The 20,903-nt window shown below is 42.9% G+C and overlaps 1 protein-coding gene and 1 long non-coding RNA gene across 6 annotated transcripts in view; one reads left to right on the top strand and one right to left on the bottom strand.

Moving 5' to 3' along the window:
- Window positions 1-5,976, bottom strand: part of NFIA (nuclear factor I A) — a 369,636-nt gene extending 363,660 nt beyond the window's left edge. For 2 of the 5 annotated variants that reach the window (XM_037136215.2, XM_037136217.2), the window contains exon 1: window positions 609-1,143. In XM_037136215.2, the coding sequence (XP_036992110.1) occupies window positions 609-635 (27 nt within the window). In that variant the 5' untranslated portion in view covers window positions 636-1,143. Of the gene's footprint in view, window positions 1-608; window positions 1,148-5,880 lie in introns of those variants that run through there. The other 3 variants (XM_037136211.2, XM_053655552.1, XM_037136214.2) reach the window with 3 other exon arrangements.
- Window positions 1,147-17,640, top strand: LOC119042485 (uncharacterized). The gene is made up of 4 exons (XR_005081234.2): window positions 1,147-1,440; window positions 1,839-1,993; window positions 15,127-15,257; window positions 16,037-17,640. It is a non-coding gene; the product is annotated as an uncharacterized LOC119042485 (long non-coding RNA).
- Window positions 17,641-20,903: the final 3,263 nt, after the last annotated feature.

Genomic DNA, 20,903 nt, shown 5'->3' with positions numbered 1-20,903 from the left:
GCCGGGGACAGGGACGCCGGCCCGCGTCTCTCCCGCGGCCGGACCGCAAAGGCTGACAAACAATAAACAAAAGTAAGAGTTTGGGGCGGCTACTGCGGCGCGGGCTCTGGAAGCCGGCCGTGGGCGCGGGGACCCGAGTTCTCCCGCACCCGAGGTTCTAGTTGCCCGGAGCGTGCGGGGCGTGCGGTGGGCGCCGCGGAACTAGGAGACCGGGCCTCCGGGCTGCAGAAACGCTGAGTCTAGATTTCAGCGTGTCATGGGCTGCAACCCGCTGAAACACGTGCGGGGCGTCCGAAAACAGCGCCGTTCCGCAGTCCATCGCCCCGATATTAATTAACGCATTAATAAGAGGGCGCCATTAGCCATGTGCCCACACAAATGGCGTGCAAGAGGAATGCACCCGCATGGAAACAAAGTTACTTTCTTAAAGCTGTATTCCGCCCCCCCCAACACAAGCACACGCGCACACACACACGCAGACACGGGCACACACCAAGACACATGCCCGGGCCCGGCCGGCGCGACGGTCCCCGCACCCCCGGCCCGGCCCCTGCTCGGCCCCCGCCGGCCCAGCCCCCCAGCCCCTCCGCATCCAAGCAGCTGCTTACCTGGGTGAGACAGAGCGGAGAATACATAACTGCCGGGCGCTGGGGTGTGCGTGTGCGTCTGGGTGTGCGGTTTGGAGGTGTGCGTGAGTGCGGGTGAGAAGGGAGAAAAAGGGAGAAAGGAGGAAAGAGAGAAAAGGGGGGAGAAAAAAAAATCAAGCCTGCTTCTTGCGTTCACATTTCCAAGTCGGCTCAACTGCAGCCAGCCAGCGCTATTGCCGCTCCATGGGCTGAACTTTAACCCCGCCTAGAGTTTCCCTACACTCCACTATACATGCCTACTGTACGCGGGCGTTAAAGGCATAGCGCACCCTTTCCCGCCCCCGCGCCCGCCCGGCCGGGTGCCGCGAGCTGCCCGCGCGCCGCCTCAGCCTCCGCTCTGCACCGCACCGCACTGCCGCCGCCCGCTCGCGCCGCCGCCGGGGGCGGGGGGGTGCGTGGGGGAGGGGGCGGCTGCGGCGCCGCGCGGCCAGCCCGGTCCGAGGCTCCACGGCCGCTCGCGCTCGCCGGCTCGCTCCCTCTCCCGCTCCTTGGCTCGCTGGCTCTCGCGTCCCACGGCCCCCCCGCGCCCCCCCTCCGTCCCCGCTCAGCGCATTACTGGGTAACGCAGTGAGAAGCAGTTACAGTCTGTCCTCCCGGGCAGCTATAGGCTGCCACAGGATGTGCTTAAGCAAACAAAACTACTTTTCCTCATCCCCATCCCCCAACTCCCGCCGCAGACCTTCGCGGACCTCGGGGGAGGACTTGGGCAACTTTGCCAGGTGGCCCGGTACCCCCAGGTTCGCGGCGTGGACAAGGAGAGAAGCTGGGACAAGGCCCGCGGGACGATTTGCATGTATGCAAATTTTTAAAAAAATCGGACCTCCTAGGTAACTTTTTCTTTCCCTCTAAAATGCGGTACGACTCAAAAGCATTGTAATCTCCCCAGCGGAGCTTTCTGTGGGAATAGAATAGATCGTCGGCAGAGGTAAATTATGCACAAAATCCTGCAAACTTTGTGCAGCTTCAGTCTGGTGGCATTCAGGAGCGGGGGTGGTGGAGAAAATTTTCACACACAAGATTCACCGGATTTGGGGGGTGGGGGTTATCTGGAGAAAGGGAGGCGGAGATTAAATGAACGCGTTCCCTCCCAGGACTGTAAAAACTAGTGGGTTTGAACACAGACGCCATAGAAAAAGTTCTAGCACGTTCAGAAACAACAGTGGTTTAGCTGTGACATCTTTTTCTTTTTAGGAAAAAACATGTTAAAGGGATGCCCCCTCGGAAGGAGAGATTCTGGTCCACCACCGCGTGCCCACAACTAGACACAGTCTATCACCGCCGCCCCTGGGCCTGGGACACCTCTGGAATGGTGCCTTTTAAGAATCCCCTCTTTTTCCCTCCCCCAGGTAATAGTTCTTAAAATGGAAAAGAGCTTCCTGCAATTATTTTAGGTTTGCTAAAGTATTGTTTTGGCAGAAAAGGGGGGTGGTTTTTAGGGTTTGGCCAGTTGCCAATAAGCCTGCTTTTCCAGTTTTTTTTTTAAACCTCATATTTTCTCTCTAGGCTCTCCTCCCTGCTGGGGGGCGGGGGTTGTGGACTATACCTCCATCCAAACCCCCATCCCATCTCTTCCCCCTCATCTCCCTCATTCTAGTTTGCAGCCCGCTGCAAATCCTCAAAATTCCAAAAGGAAAAACGAGTGTATCATGTTGAAAGACACTAGCACACAGACAGGGGAATATGCACCTTGCTAGAGGTTACATAGCTTAGACAGCCTCTGAAAAGAGGGAATTCCTGTAGTAATACCCACTCTGCAGGTGAGGGTCAGGTGAGGTGTAAAAGGTCACATTCATTCAGAAACGTACCCTTCTTTTTCAAATAAGGGGAGACAAATATGGTACTGGGGAAAGCAAAATAAAAGCCCCTGAAATATTCTGCAACTGTCTAAAGTTATTTTATGTTTGTTCTCCAGTACTTTATTGCTAAAACAATTCCTGAATGTTCAAGAGACCATTTTCACACTCCCAGATTCTAAATACCCTTGGATATCGCTCAGATTATTTATTAAGAAGTGAAGGGGAAGAATGACTTAAACCTTTAATGAGAGGGTCCCATTTGTTCAAACTAAACAACTTCTTTTTCTTGGTTCCTCTTGGATTTCAGTAAGGGAAAAATATCCTAAAAGCTAAGCCGAGTTACAGAGACAAAATCCCTGGGCACGAAAACCTCTGCTGGGATCTATAACTTCAACACGCTCCAAGTTTCCTCGATAGAAGTTTCTGGCTGACGGTCCCAACACGTAACTGAGGCACAATGAGAAGTTATTGTTCAAGTGCACTCTGGGAAGCTGTCTTCCAGTGCAGATTAAAATCTTTCTTTTTGTGTATTAAAAGATAGACTTCACATCTGCCTCAATCCAAAATAGCAAAGATTGTTCTTTTAATTGAATAAAAAAAGAAAGAAAGAAAGAAAGAAAATGTTTTAAAAAGAAAAAAGGACTGGCACGTCTCCCCGGCTGAAAAAAAAATGGGAAAAGTAATTTAATGCTGATATTTCTACTTAAAAAACTTCTTTTGTTGAATCGTGGTTGTGCCCGCGATTTCCAGCTTTCTGCGGTTAGCAATATTATCTTAAGTAACTTTTGGCGCCCTTAGTAAGACTTTTGGATGTGGGACGATTGTTTGCGCCCTCTAGGCAAGGGCTGGATCCAAGTTCAGCACCAAAGCCCTTCACATCCGCTCCTGCTCTCTCTCCTATCTCCGCCAGCTCCCGCTCCCTCCCCCGCCAAAGATGCGAGGCCCGGGCGGGGTGGGGGGCGCTGGGAGGGTGAGAGGAGGCGGGGGAAACACTACAAAGCACAGTTCCAACTACAGCCTTTGGAAACACGACTGAGAAAAATACAGTAGAAGAGTTACAGTTACAAAAAGGCTTCTGGTAACTTTCTCTCCAACAGGCATAAATTTAAATACACACACAAAGAAGCAGATGTTTCTCAAAAGGCAGACTGGGGGTAAAAAAAAAACATTTCCAACTCTCTCCCCTCTTCCCAAGTTGCAAAAGTAAATCCTTGTCCAGAGTTCACAAAGATACTAAGGCACTTGAGAGAGAGAGAGAGAGAGAGAGAGAAAGGGAGAGAGAGAGAGAGAGATAGAGAGAGAGAGAGAGCAGGGACAGAGGAAAGAAAGAAGGAAAAGATAGTAGAGAACAGTACAGGAAACAGGTGAAGTAGGAAAACTAGTTTACTGCAGTCATATAAATGATCCACTGTTAGGAAGGATAAACCCATTATTGGAAACAACCACTCCAATCATTTATTTTGCAAGTGTTGGGAGACTGCCTTGAAATGGGATTGTCTCTGCGCAAAGGAGGCTCCTGCGGTGCTCTTGGCTATCCATATTCTTCCTGGCACAGAGCCCAGCCTTGCATTTACTGTGTTTCATTTGCAGAAATGTTACCTTGCCAGTTTTAGTGAAATCCTCTTAGATATATAAATTACGTCAATAAGGTTTCGCATATATGTACATCTTGAATACCTCTCATTTTAGAGGTTACTTTATAGGAAGATCTTATTAATATGATTTAGATTTTAATGCCCAAAACAGTAAAACTGGGGTTCATTAAGTGACAATGTCATTAACTGTAGTTCTTACTGAGACTAACTTTATCACTAGCATTTTCAAACATTTTTCTTCTCTAGTTTTTTGTAACCTGCTGGTCATTTGTATGCCAATTTCTCTTAAATGGTTATATTCCTAAATTGAATCATGTTGCTGAACTGAGCATCCAAGTGGATTCTTACATCAAATTTCCAAACCAGAGTTGATTAGAAGGCCTAAAGCCTTGGAAAATTGTTCAGTGGGAATTTAATACAAAGATGGGAAAGAGCCCATATTATTTTTCACTCACTTCCCAACAGAATTGGGTGTCTACCCTGCTCAGGGGGAAGGAAGAGTTGGATATATTTTAGTCAGAGACTGCCAGTTACTGTCTCCAAGATAAGCTACTGCAGTTGGTTTCCACTGGATTGGTGTCAAAGACTTGTCCAAGAGGCTAGATTCCATCTAAGAACTAGCCAGTTAGCAGTCTTCCACACATACCCTCCACAGGGGCTGCTGTCGTAACAATAAGAAATGTGAAGTGGGCCAGTCTTAACATCCCATTTGCTACTGACCATATACTGAAACAGAAACAACAACAACAAATAAAACCCTCAAGAAAACACCTTTTCTCCCTCTTCCTTTTAAAAGTTAAAAAAAAAAAAACAGCTGTCAGTCAGCTTGTGCAACATTCTCTTTTAAAACTGTTGCTTAGAGTTTGAGAGAGTCTTGCCTATACCTTCTAAGTACTCGAAAAGCCAAAGCTTCTAGGCTAATCAGAGCGAGAAGTTCTGTAATGCTGAGTATGCAATATATTACTTCCCAAAGCTTACTACAGTCCCATAGTTTAGGGAAGTTTTTAAGTCACACATTTTAAAAAGTTGAACCTCACCTTCCACAGCAGTTAACTTCTCTGAATTTAAAAAATAATAATTAATGCAAAGTTAAATATTTCTCTAGCAGCATTTTTCTAACTTTTCCAAAAAGACAGTGAAGAAGGCATAAGATTCATGCAAAAATCCCCCAATCAGCTTTTCTTCCCCCTTCTTAAACTTGAAAACTCTATCCTATTGTGCCTGCTAAATCCGGAAGAAGCTTGTAGCTTGACAGCTTGAACCACACCATCCCCTTCAAAGCCGCAGAGAACTTCAGATCTTCTCTGCCCCGCCCCTCCTGGCTATTGCGAATCATTGTACACCCAAGCTCCCTCATGATTGGATAAAGCTTTTGTCAATCTCCCATATTGTCCCATTGATTAGAGGATCGAATCGTCAATTATTCTCAAGGTCCACCAGACATTTCTTTTCGGGTTAGGTTGACTGCTGAGGCCAGACGTCTTTTTACAGAACAGAGCACGTACAGGATTCCCCCCCCCCCCCCTTTCTGGAACCGAGCAAGCGCTAGTAGGAAAAAAAATCTGTCAAGCTCAGCAATTTTTTCAAATCTGGGGGGAAAAAAAAAGAAAAGAAACCCGGTCTCTGATGCACGCAGAAAAAAATAAAGCCATTTACAAATCTACATCTTTTGAAACAAAACCATCACAATAGACATTTACCCAGCAACCGCTTAAATGCATATGCAAGCTAGAGAAATTTTAAACTCTTAGCCATTAAACAAAATCATTCTACCATTATTGTTGTTTATAAAACGCATATCCGTATAAACGCAAAATAGAAAGTTTAAGATGTACCACGTACCATTGCAATGTAAAAAGAGTACGTGAGAAACTTTAAAATGTTCAGGCGAATTGCTTCATTTGTTGTGTCCTTTTTTTTTGCATTAAAAGAAATCTAAATAAACTTGGAACCGTTGAAAACCCGGAAGAGGTTTTTTTAAAAGCTGTTGGCCAATTGCAGGCTTCTTGGAGATTTTTTTTTTTTAACTCCAAATCAGAAGGCTTTTGCAATTGCAATGCACGCTCTCTGCCTCTCTCACTGTCTCTCTCTCTCCTCTTTTGAAAGCGATCCAACCCGGGCTGGCTGGTTCTCAGATTCTCTCTGCTTTTGCCTTGTGTGCTTTGGATTGTACGAGACTTTGCAGAAGTTGCAATGGATTCGCAGTCCCTCTCTTCTCTCCCTACGCCCTTGTTTATTTCCGCAATCGCTGCAATTTGCATAGTAACCACACACGAGGCGCTGGCGGCTGCCTGGGGAGGGGGCCGGGAGGGGGCAGGGAAAGGCCTTGCCCCCTTCTCCCCTCCTCCCTTCTCTTTCCCCGCCAGTCTCCTCCTCCCCTACGGCGCGTGGCCAATAGGAGCCCCGGCATTCAGCGCAAGCTCCGGTCGGGACACTGTTCCGAAGAAAAGCTCCAGTGTTACTAGGCCTGGCTCTCTGGATCGTGTTTTTGGCGCAGTAGAAGTTCCTCTGATTGCGGACCTCGCAGCCGGTACTAGGGAGATGTGAGGATCTAGTATCTTTACCTGAGGTTGTGCGGGCTTTGCACGTTTTAATTAAGTCTGTACACCTGCTTTTTCCGTTTCTTTTTCCGTACCCTTTCATGAGTTACTAGGCTAGTTCATGATGGTTAGTGAGAGATTTAACCTTTATTTCCACTAGTGTAAACCAAGAGTTAAAGATCCTCTTTGGTACATTATTAAATCAAGAGAGTGCAAAATGTCACAGAGAAGTTACAGTGAAACAAAGCTTCTCCTCCAGGTTCAGAAAGGAAAACGTATTGGCTCTATTCTCTGCAGATGACTGAACATAAAATTGTTAGGTGGGTTCCCTCAAGAATAAAGCTGTTTCCTAAAAGGGGAAATGCAATGAAATTCTAATGTAATTACCAATCTTCTAGTTGGTTAATATCCCTGCAAAACCTGTGCTCCACAAAGTTTAATGCAACCCATCACCTCCCATCCCCCAAAAGAGGCTCTAAGATTTAAAAGGTTGTGTGTGTGTGTGTGTGTGTGTGTTTAAGATAGTTATTGGAACATTGCGTACTTCATCTCACTGATTCATCTTATTTCATTAACCCGGGCTGTATAAGACCATGTGATCTGGATATTTCAATGTTAACCTTTTATGTATTTGTTTTAAACAACAAGTTGGTGCAGTGGTTGGTAGGGGGGAACCTCTAATGAGGAGTGCCCCTTTAAATGGAAAGCATCACAAGCAGTCTATTGCATTTTAAAAAATATGTTTGCTTTTCAGTAGTTAAGTAGTTTAGGACGTTTTGCTGAATAATTGAGTTACAAGAATATGTGTGCTTAGCTCACTCGATGAAAATTATCCAATAGCAAGTGAAGATGAATAGGGTGCAGCCTGGCCGTTGTCTGATTTGTGAAGGCATCTAATTAATTAATAACAGGACCTTGCACAGTTAAATTAGAGGTTAGAGAAGCCTCCTGTTTTATACTGAACCACAATTTTGGCTCTGGGCTTGCACTGTACAACTAGCTAATGGATGGATGTAGCATTACTGAGAGGTGGGGCGCTGTGGCTGCCCTTGGTATTAGACCAGCTTTGCTCTTTTGGTCTACCCATTATAGATTCAGCTATTGCCTTGTTCCAGAAAGCCAGTGGCATTTAATTCTGGCCTCCACTGAGCATTCATTTCCACTTGATATACTACTTTTACCCTAGAAATACAGTTGATGGAATATAGTGGCTTAAGTAAAAAGAAAAAAATTAAGGAACCAAAAACGTTCTAGGCCTAGTTCAACTGGTCATAGGCTTTGTGACCTTGAGATGGTTACATAACACCTGAGAAATAGGACATGGACCTATTGTGAGAATGGAGGACTGTTTTATCAAGGTCTGAGAGTCTTTGAAATGCACAAGAGATATCAACTTCTTTTGCTTTGCTCTGTAGATGCCTTGGTCTGAATAAGCCCCAGTGCTAAGCTAGGTAGGCCTTGTCTCTAGGTGGTAATAGTGAGTTTTGCCTGCTTTGTCTGTAGTTTATTAACTCAGTTTAATGTGGTAAGTTAGCACCATTTCCAAAGTGACCTTTTATATCTTCCTCTAAAAAAACAATGAAGCAATATAAGCTTTGGAGTTCAACTTGGCTATGAATGTTGGGCCTACTATTTATTTAACTCCTATAAGCTTTAGATTCCTCAGCTAGAAAATGGGAGATAGATAACATGTAAATTACCTAGTACATTATGTGTGTTTAATATACAATAGCTGTAATAATAGTACTCATGTTCTAGTCACATTGAGTGTGCTAAAAGCTGGGGATAAAGACAACTAGACATTATCCCTGACTCTAAGAAGCTTTCAGTCCAGTGGGGGAGATAAGAAACAAAGGTAAATAATAATGTGATAAGTGCCATATCCAACTTAGATATGCATAAATGTCAACATGAATAAAGATCATAGAATGACCGATTTTTCCTGGTTGTACAGATAGAGTCATAGAATGCTAAAAAAGTGGAAATGACATTCATGTTGGTCTAGAAGTATGCATTTGTCAGGTGGACAAGGGAGGGGCAGGGCATTCCTGCTCAGGAAAGCACAGTGATGTCACTGTATGCAGTGGGCCTGAGAATGAGGACATATTTGGTTGTGGCTGGTTGCTCCAGTTAGTATTAGCTTGCAGTACAGTAACTAGAGATGAAGTTGAAAAGGCAGGCTGAGGCAAGATGGTAGAGAGCCTTGTGAGCTATTGAAACTTTCACTTGAGAAATGTGTTTAACCAAAATATATACAAAGTAAGATTTGCAAATTAGAAAGATTATTCTAGCAATGGAAGCAAAGAGACTCGTTAGAAAGTAGGGAGAGAAAATGAAGTCCTGAACAACACAGCAGGATTGAATGGGCCAGAGAGAGAAAGGAAGGGAAGACGAGAGCGGGGGAGAGATGGAAGAATGTAAGAGAGCCACTGTACGCAGGAGTTTTTAGGGATTTGGATCAATAGGGACAATTTAGGAGTTTTTCCAGGCTCTGCTTAAAGTCCAAATACCCACAAAAAGCATAATAAGACCTGTTAGTGAAAGTCCCTCCTTACTCCCCAAATTGCCACTCTATACCCTTAAACCTGATTTTAAAATAATACCAGTAACGAGAGCTCACATAGATTGAGTCTTTGTATCGCCTCTTCCCCCTGCACGAATCTGCATTCCAGTAACTTCACCCCCCCATGCCACTGAAAACTAGGCACGCATCTAATAAGGTGACTTTTGGCTGCTAACCCCACTGAGAGCCTCATGTTTCTTAGTTAGGCTGGCTTATGCCTTAAAAATAATAGGCTTTTCCAGCAATTCTGCTTCGTTGACCCAAATAAAAGCTGAATCCTCTGGCAGGGCATCGATACGGAGACGAGACTATCAGAGTCTTACAGAGTTAAAACATAATTCAGAACTGCAACATCTTTCTAATAATTTTGAAATTTTAATTTGTGAACTAAGCTGAATATTGAACACAGAAAAATATTTTACATTTTCTTGATTTGCCTTGGTACATCCTAAGTAATCAAGACTGGCGTTAGAGGACTAACATGTCGGTATAAAGGAAGTAATAGAAAGCAATTTAAATCCAGGAATTGACGAGGTTCCCAAATAAGCAAGTTGTGGCAGAGTATTGTCCCCACAGATGTGTTCTCTCTATTCTTCGATACAGGGGTCCACAGCATAGTGCCCCCATTTTCCAAACTCCCTTGCAGAAAGACACCACGTGACTAGGTACTCAGTAGAACTCTAGCAGAGTTGTTGAGTCCAACTTCCACGTCACTTTCTTAAAAGAAATTGATGATACACTTGTGGCGTTTTTGAAGGCTGCAGTGAGGCTGTGGGAGAGACCAAACTTTAATGACAAAGACTGGGGTGATTTTCTAGGAGAAAAGAAAGCAGCCCCGTGGGAGGAACCTGGGTCCCTGAATGATCTCATGTGGCAGAGCTGCTTCTCCAGCCTTGATCTTCTTCAGCTCAGGCTACTGTGTGTTTAGGTCCCTGATAGAGCAGTAGGCTATACTACACCTTTTCTATAACTAAAATCAAGATTATAAGACAATCTCCCGGTACCTTAGGATTGTTCTTTCTCTAAAATTGTGAATTTTTCCCCAACTTGGTACAAGATACATTTGACTTTATTATCAGTCTCCTTTTCCAGACTCTCCTCCTGCCCAGTTTCTCTCTGCTGTTCTCTCATCCCAGCCAGACTAAATAGGTCACTTTTCTCTTTCCATTATTTTCTGGACACACCATATGTGTTCATCCCTCTCTTCCCTTGTCTAGGTGATTTCTTCTGCCCAAAGTCCCTAAAGTTTTCTCCGTGTTCCACTCTTTTTTTTCTCCCAAGCACCAGTTGAATGCAACTTCTCAACTCCCCCGGCAGAATTGGTCAGTCCCTCCTGTGCTTTCGAAAGTCTTCTGGTCGCTAGGACAGCTTTCTTCACGTGGTCTGTCCGTTACTTATTTGTATGTTTGTCTATTAGACTATGAACTCCTTGAGAGTGCAGTGACTTCCTTCATCCTTTTCTTTCTATAAGGAAAATGCTATGGTAAATCGTCAGTAGATGTTTGGTAAATTCATGTGTGAAAGGGCAGCCGAACAAGTGGTTACCTTTTCCAGCCTTGTACTCTGATGAAATAGCGGGCCAGGAGTGTGGCTGATGCAAGACATGGCATTATCGGTAAGAAGAAATTTTAAGTGTAAATAGGAGGGCATTGAGTTTGCTTCTCACAGAGCTTACACACGTGTCACACCCTCAACCTCCCTTCTGGATGGATGCGTCAGGCATGGTCACACTCACCACACAGAGGACACTGAGGCTCAGGAGACTGAAATGTCCCAAGCTCTAGCTATGATGTCTGGCTTAGAAAGGAGTTCAGGCTTCAAATCTTTTAAAGTACTATTTATTTATTTATTTATTTATTTATAGAGAGACAAGAAGGGAGGGAGAAAGTGAGGGAGAGAAACCTCCATGTGTGAGAGATACATATGATGCATTTGATCTGTTGCCTCTTGCAGGCCCCCAAGCCAATAGGGGGACCTGGCCTGCAACCCAGGCACATGCCCCAACCAGGAAACGAACTGGTGACCTCTCCATACGCAGGCTGGTGCTCAATCCACTGACCCACACCAGCCAGGGCTAATGTGCCATTTTAATGGTTAGCTTGCTCTATAGAGAGTCAAGTGTAAATACATGAACCCATCAGTTTTGTGAAACAGCCTTATTGAGGTATAACTGATATTCAGAGAGCTGCCCATTTTTAATGTATACAACCTGATGTGTTTGGATACATGCAAGTACTCATGGCACCATAACCACACTCTCACCATAATAGATACATCCAACACCTCCCAGAGTTTCCTTTGAGCTTCTCTCTGGCCCCCACCCCAGGCTTTTGACTGTGGTAAGAACACTTAACATGAGATCTGCCCTCTCACCGAATCTCGAAGGGCACAATACTGTATTGTTAACTCTAGGCACTATGTTGTACAGCAGGGCTCTAGAATGTATTCATCTAGCATAGCTGAAACTTTACACCATTGAAAAGTCCCCGTTTCCCCCACCTCCAGACCCATTCTTCTCATCTTGGACACACACCGCAACAAACTGCAGAAGTTCCTGAAGACCAAAGATAATATCACACAACTGAGCTGCTAGGATGACCAAAGAAAGGAAATCTGTATCTAGACTGAAGTGAAAGTAGCCCAGTCTGAGCTTCCGGTTCACAGAAGGAATTGGAAAGGGAGCTCAGACGTCTCCATCCACCAGACTTTACAGATGATAAAACTGAAGCTATAGCAGAGCGAAGTGGCCAGCTCATGGCCACACAGCTGGTTAAGGATTAATCCCCAGTCCCACTGCCAGTTTCATTACATCATGCAAAGAATATTTTGCAGGAATGGGAAAGGAGTGAATAACTCTCTCTGGTATCAACGTTGTAAAGAGGCCTGGGAAAGTGAAGAAATACTGGTAGTGAATCTGATAGGAGAAAGAAAACAGTCAATTATCTAAACTGAAGGGAGGGCTATAAAATCCAGGCTGGTACCTGAAAGATTTACTCAAATGCGTTCAGATGGTGAGAGGATAATTTTCAGAAAAATAAATGAGGGTGGGGGTGAGAACAACAGCCTAGAACTGTGACTTGGTGTCAACAGCTGTGAGCCCAGGAGGTTCTTTGTTCTCTGCTTTTGTGGCCTTGGGCAGTCCAACCTCTTTCTCCACTTCCTTCTCTGTGAAATGTAAAGATCACCAGTCCTGCTTACTTCTTCAGGTTTTGTGAGCGTTCAATGAAATCATGGTTGTGAAATGTCCAAAATTTAGGTTTTTATTCTTACGAAGGCCTATACCAACAGTTGTTTATAACACAACGCATAAAAAAGAATATGGACATTTATTTAGTCATAGTTATCCTGCCTCTATTCAAAAAGGTTTTAGAATAGAGATGTGTTTGTCTGTCTACCTACCTACCTACCTACATCTATACACACACAAATCTTCATTCCAAGAGCTTTCTGAGTAGAGGCAGGATAACTATAACTAAGTATGTAAATATCTATATCTATCTAGCTATCTAGCTTTCTACCAATCAATCTATCTATTGAGAGAGGACACTATTAAGAAAGATATAAGGTAAAATTAAGGCCAAGATTAGTATCCAAAGTATATACAATGAGATCCTATGTACTCTTCTAGAGTTGATTTATAATTTTGACCTTGAGTTTCTTAGCAATCAATTTTAAAAAGGAAAGGTAAAAACTTATCAAATATATAATATTAATATGATGATAAAATTCAAATTCAAAAAGAGTTATTCAAAAGCAACACAGACATTAAGAGGTCTCAAAAAATTTAGCTCATAACCTCCCACCACCGCCACCCTGCCATTTCTCCACGCGGACCAGGGCCGATGGGAAGAGGACAGTCCACTAAACTTCACTGAATCACATACTCAATCCCTGGATGAGATTTCAGCCTCCACAGGGACAGAGGGAATGGGGAAGATGGCATCTTTATAACATGAGTATTTTAGAAACTCCTCCACCACACCTTGGGTGCCCTGAGCTAGCGATATGAGTGCCCCTAATACTGCTAAATTACAATGTACCTAGCTTGACATCAGTGTCTATAGGTACAGAAAATCAGCAAAAAAGAAGGGAAAGAACTAGTTGAGGTTGTTGCCTCTGAGCCTGAGGTTTTTCACACTCACCGTAAGGTCACATCCCACACCCCAAAAATAGTACAAAGAGAAAAGAAATGGGAACTGGGAAACCAATTTGGTGTGGACACTTTGAGTTCAGACCCACTTTTCCAGCCCCTGTCCTTTAGCATGCCGGCCTCTCTTGACCTCTCTTTCATAAGGCAACTCACAATGGGGTCAGCAAAGGGAAGTCCTGCAAGGAAGTTGTAGAGTTAGGTTGTTGCTGTGTTGAATACACAACAGTAACAAGTGGGTAGCTTGGCTCAAAGCCCAGTTATTAAGCTAAGAACCAGGATTATGCATCAACCAAAAACATTACAGAAAAAGAAAAGAATGCCTTTGTGGGTCAGGGTAGGGAGAGAGGGCACGATCTGACACTGTCCTGGTAGATGCCTGAGGGCAACAACAACTATTTTATTGTGGTAAAATACACATAATATGACATTTGTGATTTTAACCATGATTAAATGTATGGTTCTGTGGCATTACAATACGTGTATTTGCATTGTTGTGTGACCATCATCGTGACCAAGCTCCAGAACTTTTTAAAAAGATGTTATTTATTTATTTTTAGAGAGGGGAAGGGAGGGAGAAAGAGAGGGAGAGACACATCAGTGTGGGGTTGCCTCTCATGTGTCCCCCACGGGGCACCTGGCCCACAACCTAGGCCTGTGCCCTGACTGGGAATCCAATAAGTAACCCTTTGGTTCTCAGGACAGTGCTCAATCCTCTGAGCCACAGCAGCCAGGACAATCTTCAGAACTCTTCACCCTTGAAACAGAAACTTTATATCTATTAAATAATAATTTCCGATTTCCTTTTCCCCTAGAAACCATTTACCTGATATAAGTGGAGTCATTCAGTGTTTGTCCTTTTGTGAGTGGCTTATTTCACTCAGCTCAACATCTTCAAGTTCATGCCTATTGTAGCACGTGCCAGAATTTCATGTTTTAGGCTGAATAACATTCTGTTGTATGTATAAACCACATTTTATTTATCTGTTTATTTATTGATGAAAACTTGGGCTGCTTTTACTTTTTGGCTATTGTGCTGCTAAGAACACGGTATAGAAATATCTGTTTTGAGTCCCTTCTTTCCATGCTTTTGGTTTATATTCAGAAGTGAAAATATTGGCTCATATGGTAATTCTATTTTTAATTTTTTGAGGAGGAAATAGCAATCTTAGTTTATCTTTAGAGAAAAAAATTGAACAAATTCTTTACTACTTGTTTCACTTACAGAGTTGATTTCATGAGTATCAGTAATCTTGGACTCTAAACCCAATTCTGCTATTAATTGTGTAATCTTCAGAATCTCCTGATTATCAGAACACTGTTGATTTCTTCATCTGAAAAATGATATCTTCAAACTGGTTGCTATTCAAGGTCCTTTAAAATTCTAGAGGCCTATAATATTGCTTATTTCCTTTGGTATATGGGTTTAATCATTCCTTTTGGAAAGGTTTTGAATGTCAGAGCAGGTTTTACTCGAGGATAAATAAGAGTTATGGGGGGTAGGTGGGGTGGTTGGGGAAAAAGAAATCTGGGGTGATGGTTGAAAGGAGAAATAAAATGGACTACAAGCTAGTGGAAGAGCAGGTACCAGGATGATGCTGCAGTAGTAAATATAGGTCAGAACACTCTGGGCCTCGGGACCAATTTTTAAGATTTTACATTATCCTGACATTGATGAGGATTCATGGAAGGGTCTTAAAGAAGGTTGTAGCAAGATCAGTCTTTGTTTAGAAATTGAACTCTGACCATGTGTAGAAAACATATTGTAGGGTTCGAAACAGGGAACCTGCCTTTTTTCTACTCTATTATCTCAGTTTTTCCTTTTGCTTTGAAAGCAGGATAATTAGTCAAGGTGTCCCAGAGCCCAACTGCCTAACCTGGAACAGGTTAAATAATGCTACACTGCACGTCTTACAATGAAAAATATTTGGCCACCATTTTCCCTAAGGCGTGAAAACTACTCACTATGGTTGGTAATGTATTCATGTTTTCAAGTCACTAGTTTGCCAGTTCGTATTTTACAACTGTGACATTGCAGCAAGAAAAAGTTGTAATGGGAGACTGTTACATCTTTTCTTTTTAAAAAGATTTTATTTATTTATTTCTAGAGAGAGGAGAAGGGAGAGAGAAAGGGGGGGAGAGAAACACTGATCTGTTACCTCTTGTACACGCCCCAACCAGGGGGCCGGGGACCTAACCAGCAACTCAGGTGTGTGCTCTGACCAGGAATCTAACTGGAGTCCTTTTGCTTTGCTGGACAATACCCAACCAACTGAGTCACACCAGTCAGGGTGGAGATTATTACCTTTTTTTAAAAGATTTTATTTATTAATCTTTAGAAGGGAAGGGAAGGAGAGAAGGAGAGAAATATCAGTGTATGGTTGCCTCTCATGAGTCCCCTGCTGGGAACTGGCCTGCAACCCAGGCCTGTGCCCTGACTGGGAATCAAACTGCGATCATGTGGTTCACAGGCCTGTGCTCAATCCACTGAGCTACAGCAGCCAGGGCCGATTATTACCTCTTTAATTGCAATGTTAAAAAATAAATATCATGTGTTCACTTAACCTTCTATTGTATAAGAGAACTTCAGAGGGTTCATATTTGATGAAGTGGAGTTCTTTCTGAATTGGGATATAGTCTATTTCTGATGTTATATAGTATTTTAATATAAATAATGGAGTATTATAAAAATCCCAAAATTGTGCTGTGATGCTGCTTTCCTTTTTAATATACCTCTTACTGTTTTAGAATTGGAAGTCGCGAGCTGTGTTCCAGCAGCAGGTTGTGTGCCTGTGAAAGCAGCACCTGATCCTTTGGACACGTGAAGAAAAGTAGTTAGTTTCTATCTTTGATCACCTGACTGCAGAAACAAGTTGTTTGGAAAAATATTGCATTTTAATATGAAAGAATAATGCTTCGGTTCACTGCAGACATTGACTAACTAATACCATGTTCAGTAAAATAATGCTGAAAAGAGTGGGTTCTATCTTCAATAAATTTGGCCATTTGGCATAGTTTCCACTGCTGTTCACCAAGGAAAGAAAGCCAAAATGAGAGTGAGGAGAACAAATGACAAAGTGTGCTTCAGTTTGGCAAAGATGCTTGACCTGGCCAGTTTGTTGCAAGCAAGGCCAGGCTGAGAGCTGAAAGTTTAAAGTTTGTAAGGTACTTTGGTATGCTTTTGGTATATATATTTTTAAAAAGTAGTTTTTCAAGAAAGCAGGCAAAGAATGGTATTTCTGGTTTTAACATTATTCCTATTAGCTTGCCGGTTCTCCCAAGAGCTATAAAGTTGACAATAAATCAAATACATTTTAATTTGTCATGAGATAGCATATAGAAACAAAAATCTCCCAACTGGTTTTCTGCCAAAGTATTTATACTAGCACTATCAACTTCCAAAGTTTATACTCACTATCAAAAATTAAGAAAAAAATTGAACCATCAAATAAATTCAAGTCTGGAAAACATTTACTGAATGCTGCTGAGCTAGGCACTATATTAGGTTTGGGGATGCAGGACAGATAAGGGGTCCTCAAAGAGACAAGTGACTCCAGACAAGGTGGAGTCACCTTATTTGCCAGGAGGCCCCAGCAGCAGAGCCTTCTCCAATCAGCACACACACAGGACATGTGACGTGGACATCGCACCAGATAATGAGCACAACCTGCCTCACCGCTTTCCCTTCAGACCTGATGCGTCCCATCAGGATTGTCTTTTGAAGGTCTGTATTTGAACATCAGATCACGTGAAACCCTGCATCCTGATATCACAGTATAATGGGGAAAATTCTAAAAACATAATATATATGATAATTGGTTCACAATATGTAAAAAATATAGCCATTAGTGTTCAATCTGGCTTCTCAAAGTCAAAATTTGAGAACAATTGAATTTTATATTACAGATAATTCAGAGTCATTGTAATATCAATATCTACATATCTCTATATACATATATATATGTATACCTATATGTATCAGGTGCTATTTTAAATATTGTACTATTTAAATCTTTTTTTATAACATAACCAGCAGAGAGTTTTTCTTGGTAGATAATAACAGTGCTGCAAACACCTGTTGTTCCCAAGTTAAATGTTCTTCATTGGAAAAGCACTGAAGAGCTTATGAAACATCCTTTTCTGTTTTTTTTTTTTTTTTTTGTAAATTTGAAAGTCAGTAATGACTCAAACCAGAGTGTGACAAGTGACTGTATTGTTTTGACATTATTACTTGGTCTTTCCAGTTCTTTCAACTTGCTCAATTTATTTTCTTTAACTTTTCAAAAACTGTGTTGTGTAATGTTACATTCTATTTATCTTAATGAGTATTCTAGGTACAATAGTAATAGACTTCCATGGGCTATAAATAAAAATAATTGAATTAGTTTTGAAATGAAAAAAAAAGCCTCTCTTTCATAGTTTGTGATATGAAAATTTAACACAACAATTCTAAATTGAAAACAAAAAAGTACTTTACTGATAGAATAATTCCAACATAAGAAATTCTGTTTTTTACTATCCTATTTTATATTACTTTAAAAATAAAAACATAATTTATTAATTGAGAAAATACCTTAATTAATGTTCATAGTATTTAGATACTTTAGTTCTAAAGCAGCAACACATTAAGAAACTTACTAAACTTTTCCTGTAATAAGAAGGCTTCATTTGTGATTTTTTTCCTAAAAAAACTTTGATACCACAAAAGTTTTAGGATGCTAACTTTCCTGCCTGAATAGAGTGTCTATAAATGGCACATCATGGCTATACAAAAGATAGCACAAAAAATATCAATTCAGATCAACTTTAGAGGAGTGTTTCCCAAGTTTTGAGCCCTGCCTAATGACCAACAAAGGTGTCTTTGTTATTTTTCATATATTTATGAATATCTTTCCAAATCATCTCTTATAGTTATGAATCAGGCTTAGGCCCAACACTGAGGCCTGGGATCTGGGTCTTTATGAAACAGGGGCAGTAAAGGTATCGTTGCCTGGGAGAAGGTGGGTTTCCCAGAGTTGGGAATCCGCCCTCCGTGGACCGAGGTTTTAACCTGCTTTCACTTGTCTCAGTCCTAATGACTAAACTGAAATACCCTGCTATCTCCAAGTCATTATACCATGGAAGTTGTGCGTTGTCTACACATCATGGGCTGTGAAACAGCAGCCCAAACACATGCCCAACTTAGTATGTTTTAAATGTTGGAGCAAATGGCATGGCGAGTTTTGAATTTATTTGCACTCATTTTTACTACTCGAGACATACTCATTAAAAAAAGCTGTATTTCAACCATGTTCTATGTTCACATTTAACTGAGTTGGATTTCCACCACACTAAATGCATCTGGCTTTTGAATTTGCTTTGAACAGAAGTATTCTTTCATATCACTAACAATTCAGGCAGACTTTATCAGGTGGTCAAGTCATCAGCCTGGCCTCTTTCTTCCCACTCCCTCAAAGGAAAATGGGGTCGTTTTCCACCCCACCCATGGTATCTACAGGTTGGGATTGCAGATAAAGGTGAGGACAGGGGAGCCCAACCCACTGGCTGGGCTGAATCCTGCTCACTTTCTTCAGGATGGCCACGCATTTGCTATCAGCTCTGCTTTTAAACTCTTTAAAGCTACAGACAAACTTTGGGAAAGTTACATCACCTTAAACAAGGACACAGTTGCTTAAATTATTATTATGCAACACTATGTTCGACACTGCAACTATCTTCCAAGTTTGGCTCTAACTTTGTAGGCAGTTCTGGAGAAGTAAAAATCTAGAATAAATATGTCAATGGCACTTTTATGAATGGGCGAAGGTTTCCCAATCCCTGGAAAAACACTCAGGTTTTATCCCGCAAACAAAGGGGGACTCTAAAGCTGCCTCTTGTGTCTTTGGAATCCCAAATTTTGAATGTAAATGATCAGTCTGGTATGATCCATGTGCTCGACTCCAGGGAACAGCAATTCAGTCATAAATACGTGAAAGGGAAATTCGGGATGTGCTTTTTTAAAACTCCCAGGCATCAATACACATCTGGTCATTAATTTGTTAATTAGCCGGCTTCCTTAAAAAAACTAAAGAGGTGTCAGTCACCGCGGGGCTGCGTCTGCCCCAGGTGATCTCCGCGGGTCTGGAACGCGCGGCCCCCGCCCCCAGCCCTGCTTCCTACCCGCGCTGCCTCGCTGCGTTTCAGCAGAAGAAAAACCAAACACATTCCGCACACAGTTTTACAAAAATGCAAAACCACACCAGAAAAAATAAATAAGGGACCAGTTTTTGTTGTTGTTGTTGTTTTTAAAAGAAAAGGATTATTGGTGATCACTTGTCCGAAGGAAAAAACCCGGAGTGCGGACAAATGCCCGGCGCGGGTGCCTCCCCGGCTGCCGCAGAGCAGACGGAGGGCGCTGCGGGTGGGGGCGGACGAGGGAAGGACGGAGGGGAGAAAGGGGATTTTAGGTGTCATCTCCCGTCTTCCACGGTGGGTGTGCCTCCCCCGGTGCTCTGGAAGCAGTGGTGGCCATTTTCATTTTGTTTTTTGTTTTGTTTAAGAGCATAAAAGGAAAATAAAACAGAAAAGGTTTCTCTCCCTTCCTACACCTCCTGCTCCGCTCCTCCCTCCAAAGAGAAAAGTATGTAAAAAAAAAAAACAACCCTCCGGTACGGGACCCAGTCCGCACGCACACAGCCAGGCTTCTGCGGCCGCGGCTCGGGCTCCGCGAGTTGCACGGGGGACACGCGAGCTCGGAAAATCAATCGGGGCGCGCGCCCCCGCGGCCGCCGCAGTGGCCGCAAAATCGGCGGCTCCGAGGACATTTTTGCCGCAGGGCACGTCCGCGGTAACCACCGAACGCTCGGGTGAATAATGGAAGTACAGTGTAGAGACAATCAAGTTGATTTATCACGCAAAATAAGTCACTTCTTCAGTCCAGCTCTTGGTCCTGTCACTTTAAATCATAAACGCGCCTATGCACGGATCCATGGGCGCCCACACATGCATGGTGCACGTGTGTGCGTGTGTGTGTGAGAGACAGAGAGCGGAATGATTCCAGATTGCTTCACGTATATGAAGGGTGGGGAGCAGAAGAGCCGTCATCCCAACCCCCTACCCCCACCTTTTGCAGCCTGGACGAGTGGCTTGTAACGCAGCTCGGAGCAAAATAAAGTCTGAACAAAACTAGACTGTGAGACCAGCACGTCCCAGAGTGAAAGTGAGTGACGTTAACACAGACTCGGTACAGACTCGGATCCCTTGCAGGCAAACTACCCCCCCCTTTTTTTTTTATAAAAGAAAAGTAAATCATTCATTGGGTTCAGATCTAAAAGGCTGCTTTTAAAATGCACGACAAATGTCGAAGACTCTGCGACTGTAATTTCTTGGGTAAACATCTGGTGAAGACATCCCAGGAACACATCTGAAAAGAAGAAAGGCGTAAGACAGCCCCTTCTTTATGTATCTTGGGTCAAAAAAGGGTTGTTGAAACTTTTTTGTTTGAAGTGTGCTCTTAGTCAAAATGCCCTTATGAATGCCAAGGGTCAGTTGGGTTTGGGAGAAGAGGTGGCACTGGGAGTGAGGGGTGCTGGGCTCCAGCCAGGGCATGGTCTGTAAGCTTGGGCAGGTCTCTTTT

The sequence above is a fragment of the Artibeus jamaicensis genome, unplaced genomic scaffold, assembly GCF_021234435.1.
Source record: "Artibeus jamaicensis isolate MK-2021 breed Jamaican fruit bat unplaced genomic scaffold, CSHL_Jam_final scaffold_1019, whole genome shotgun sequence".
In the NCBI taxonomy this organism is placed as follows: Eukaryota; Metazoa; Chordata; class Mammalia; order Chiroptera; family Phyllostomidae; genus Artibeus; species Artibeus jamaicensis.
This window is presented reverse-complemented; position numbering and strand designations above follow the sequence as displayed.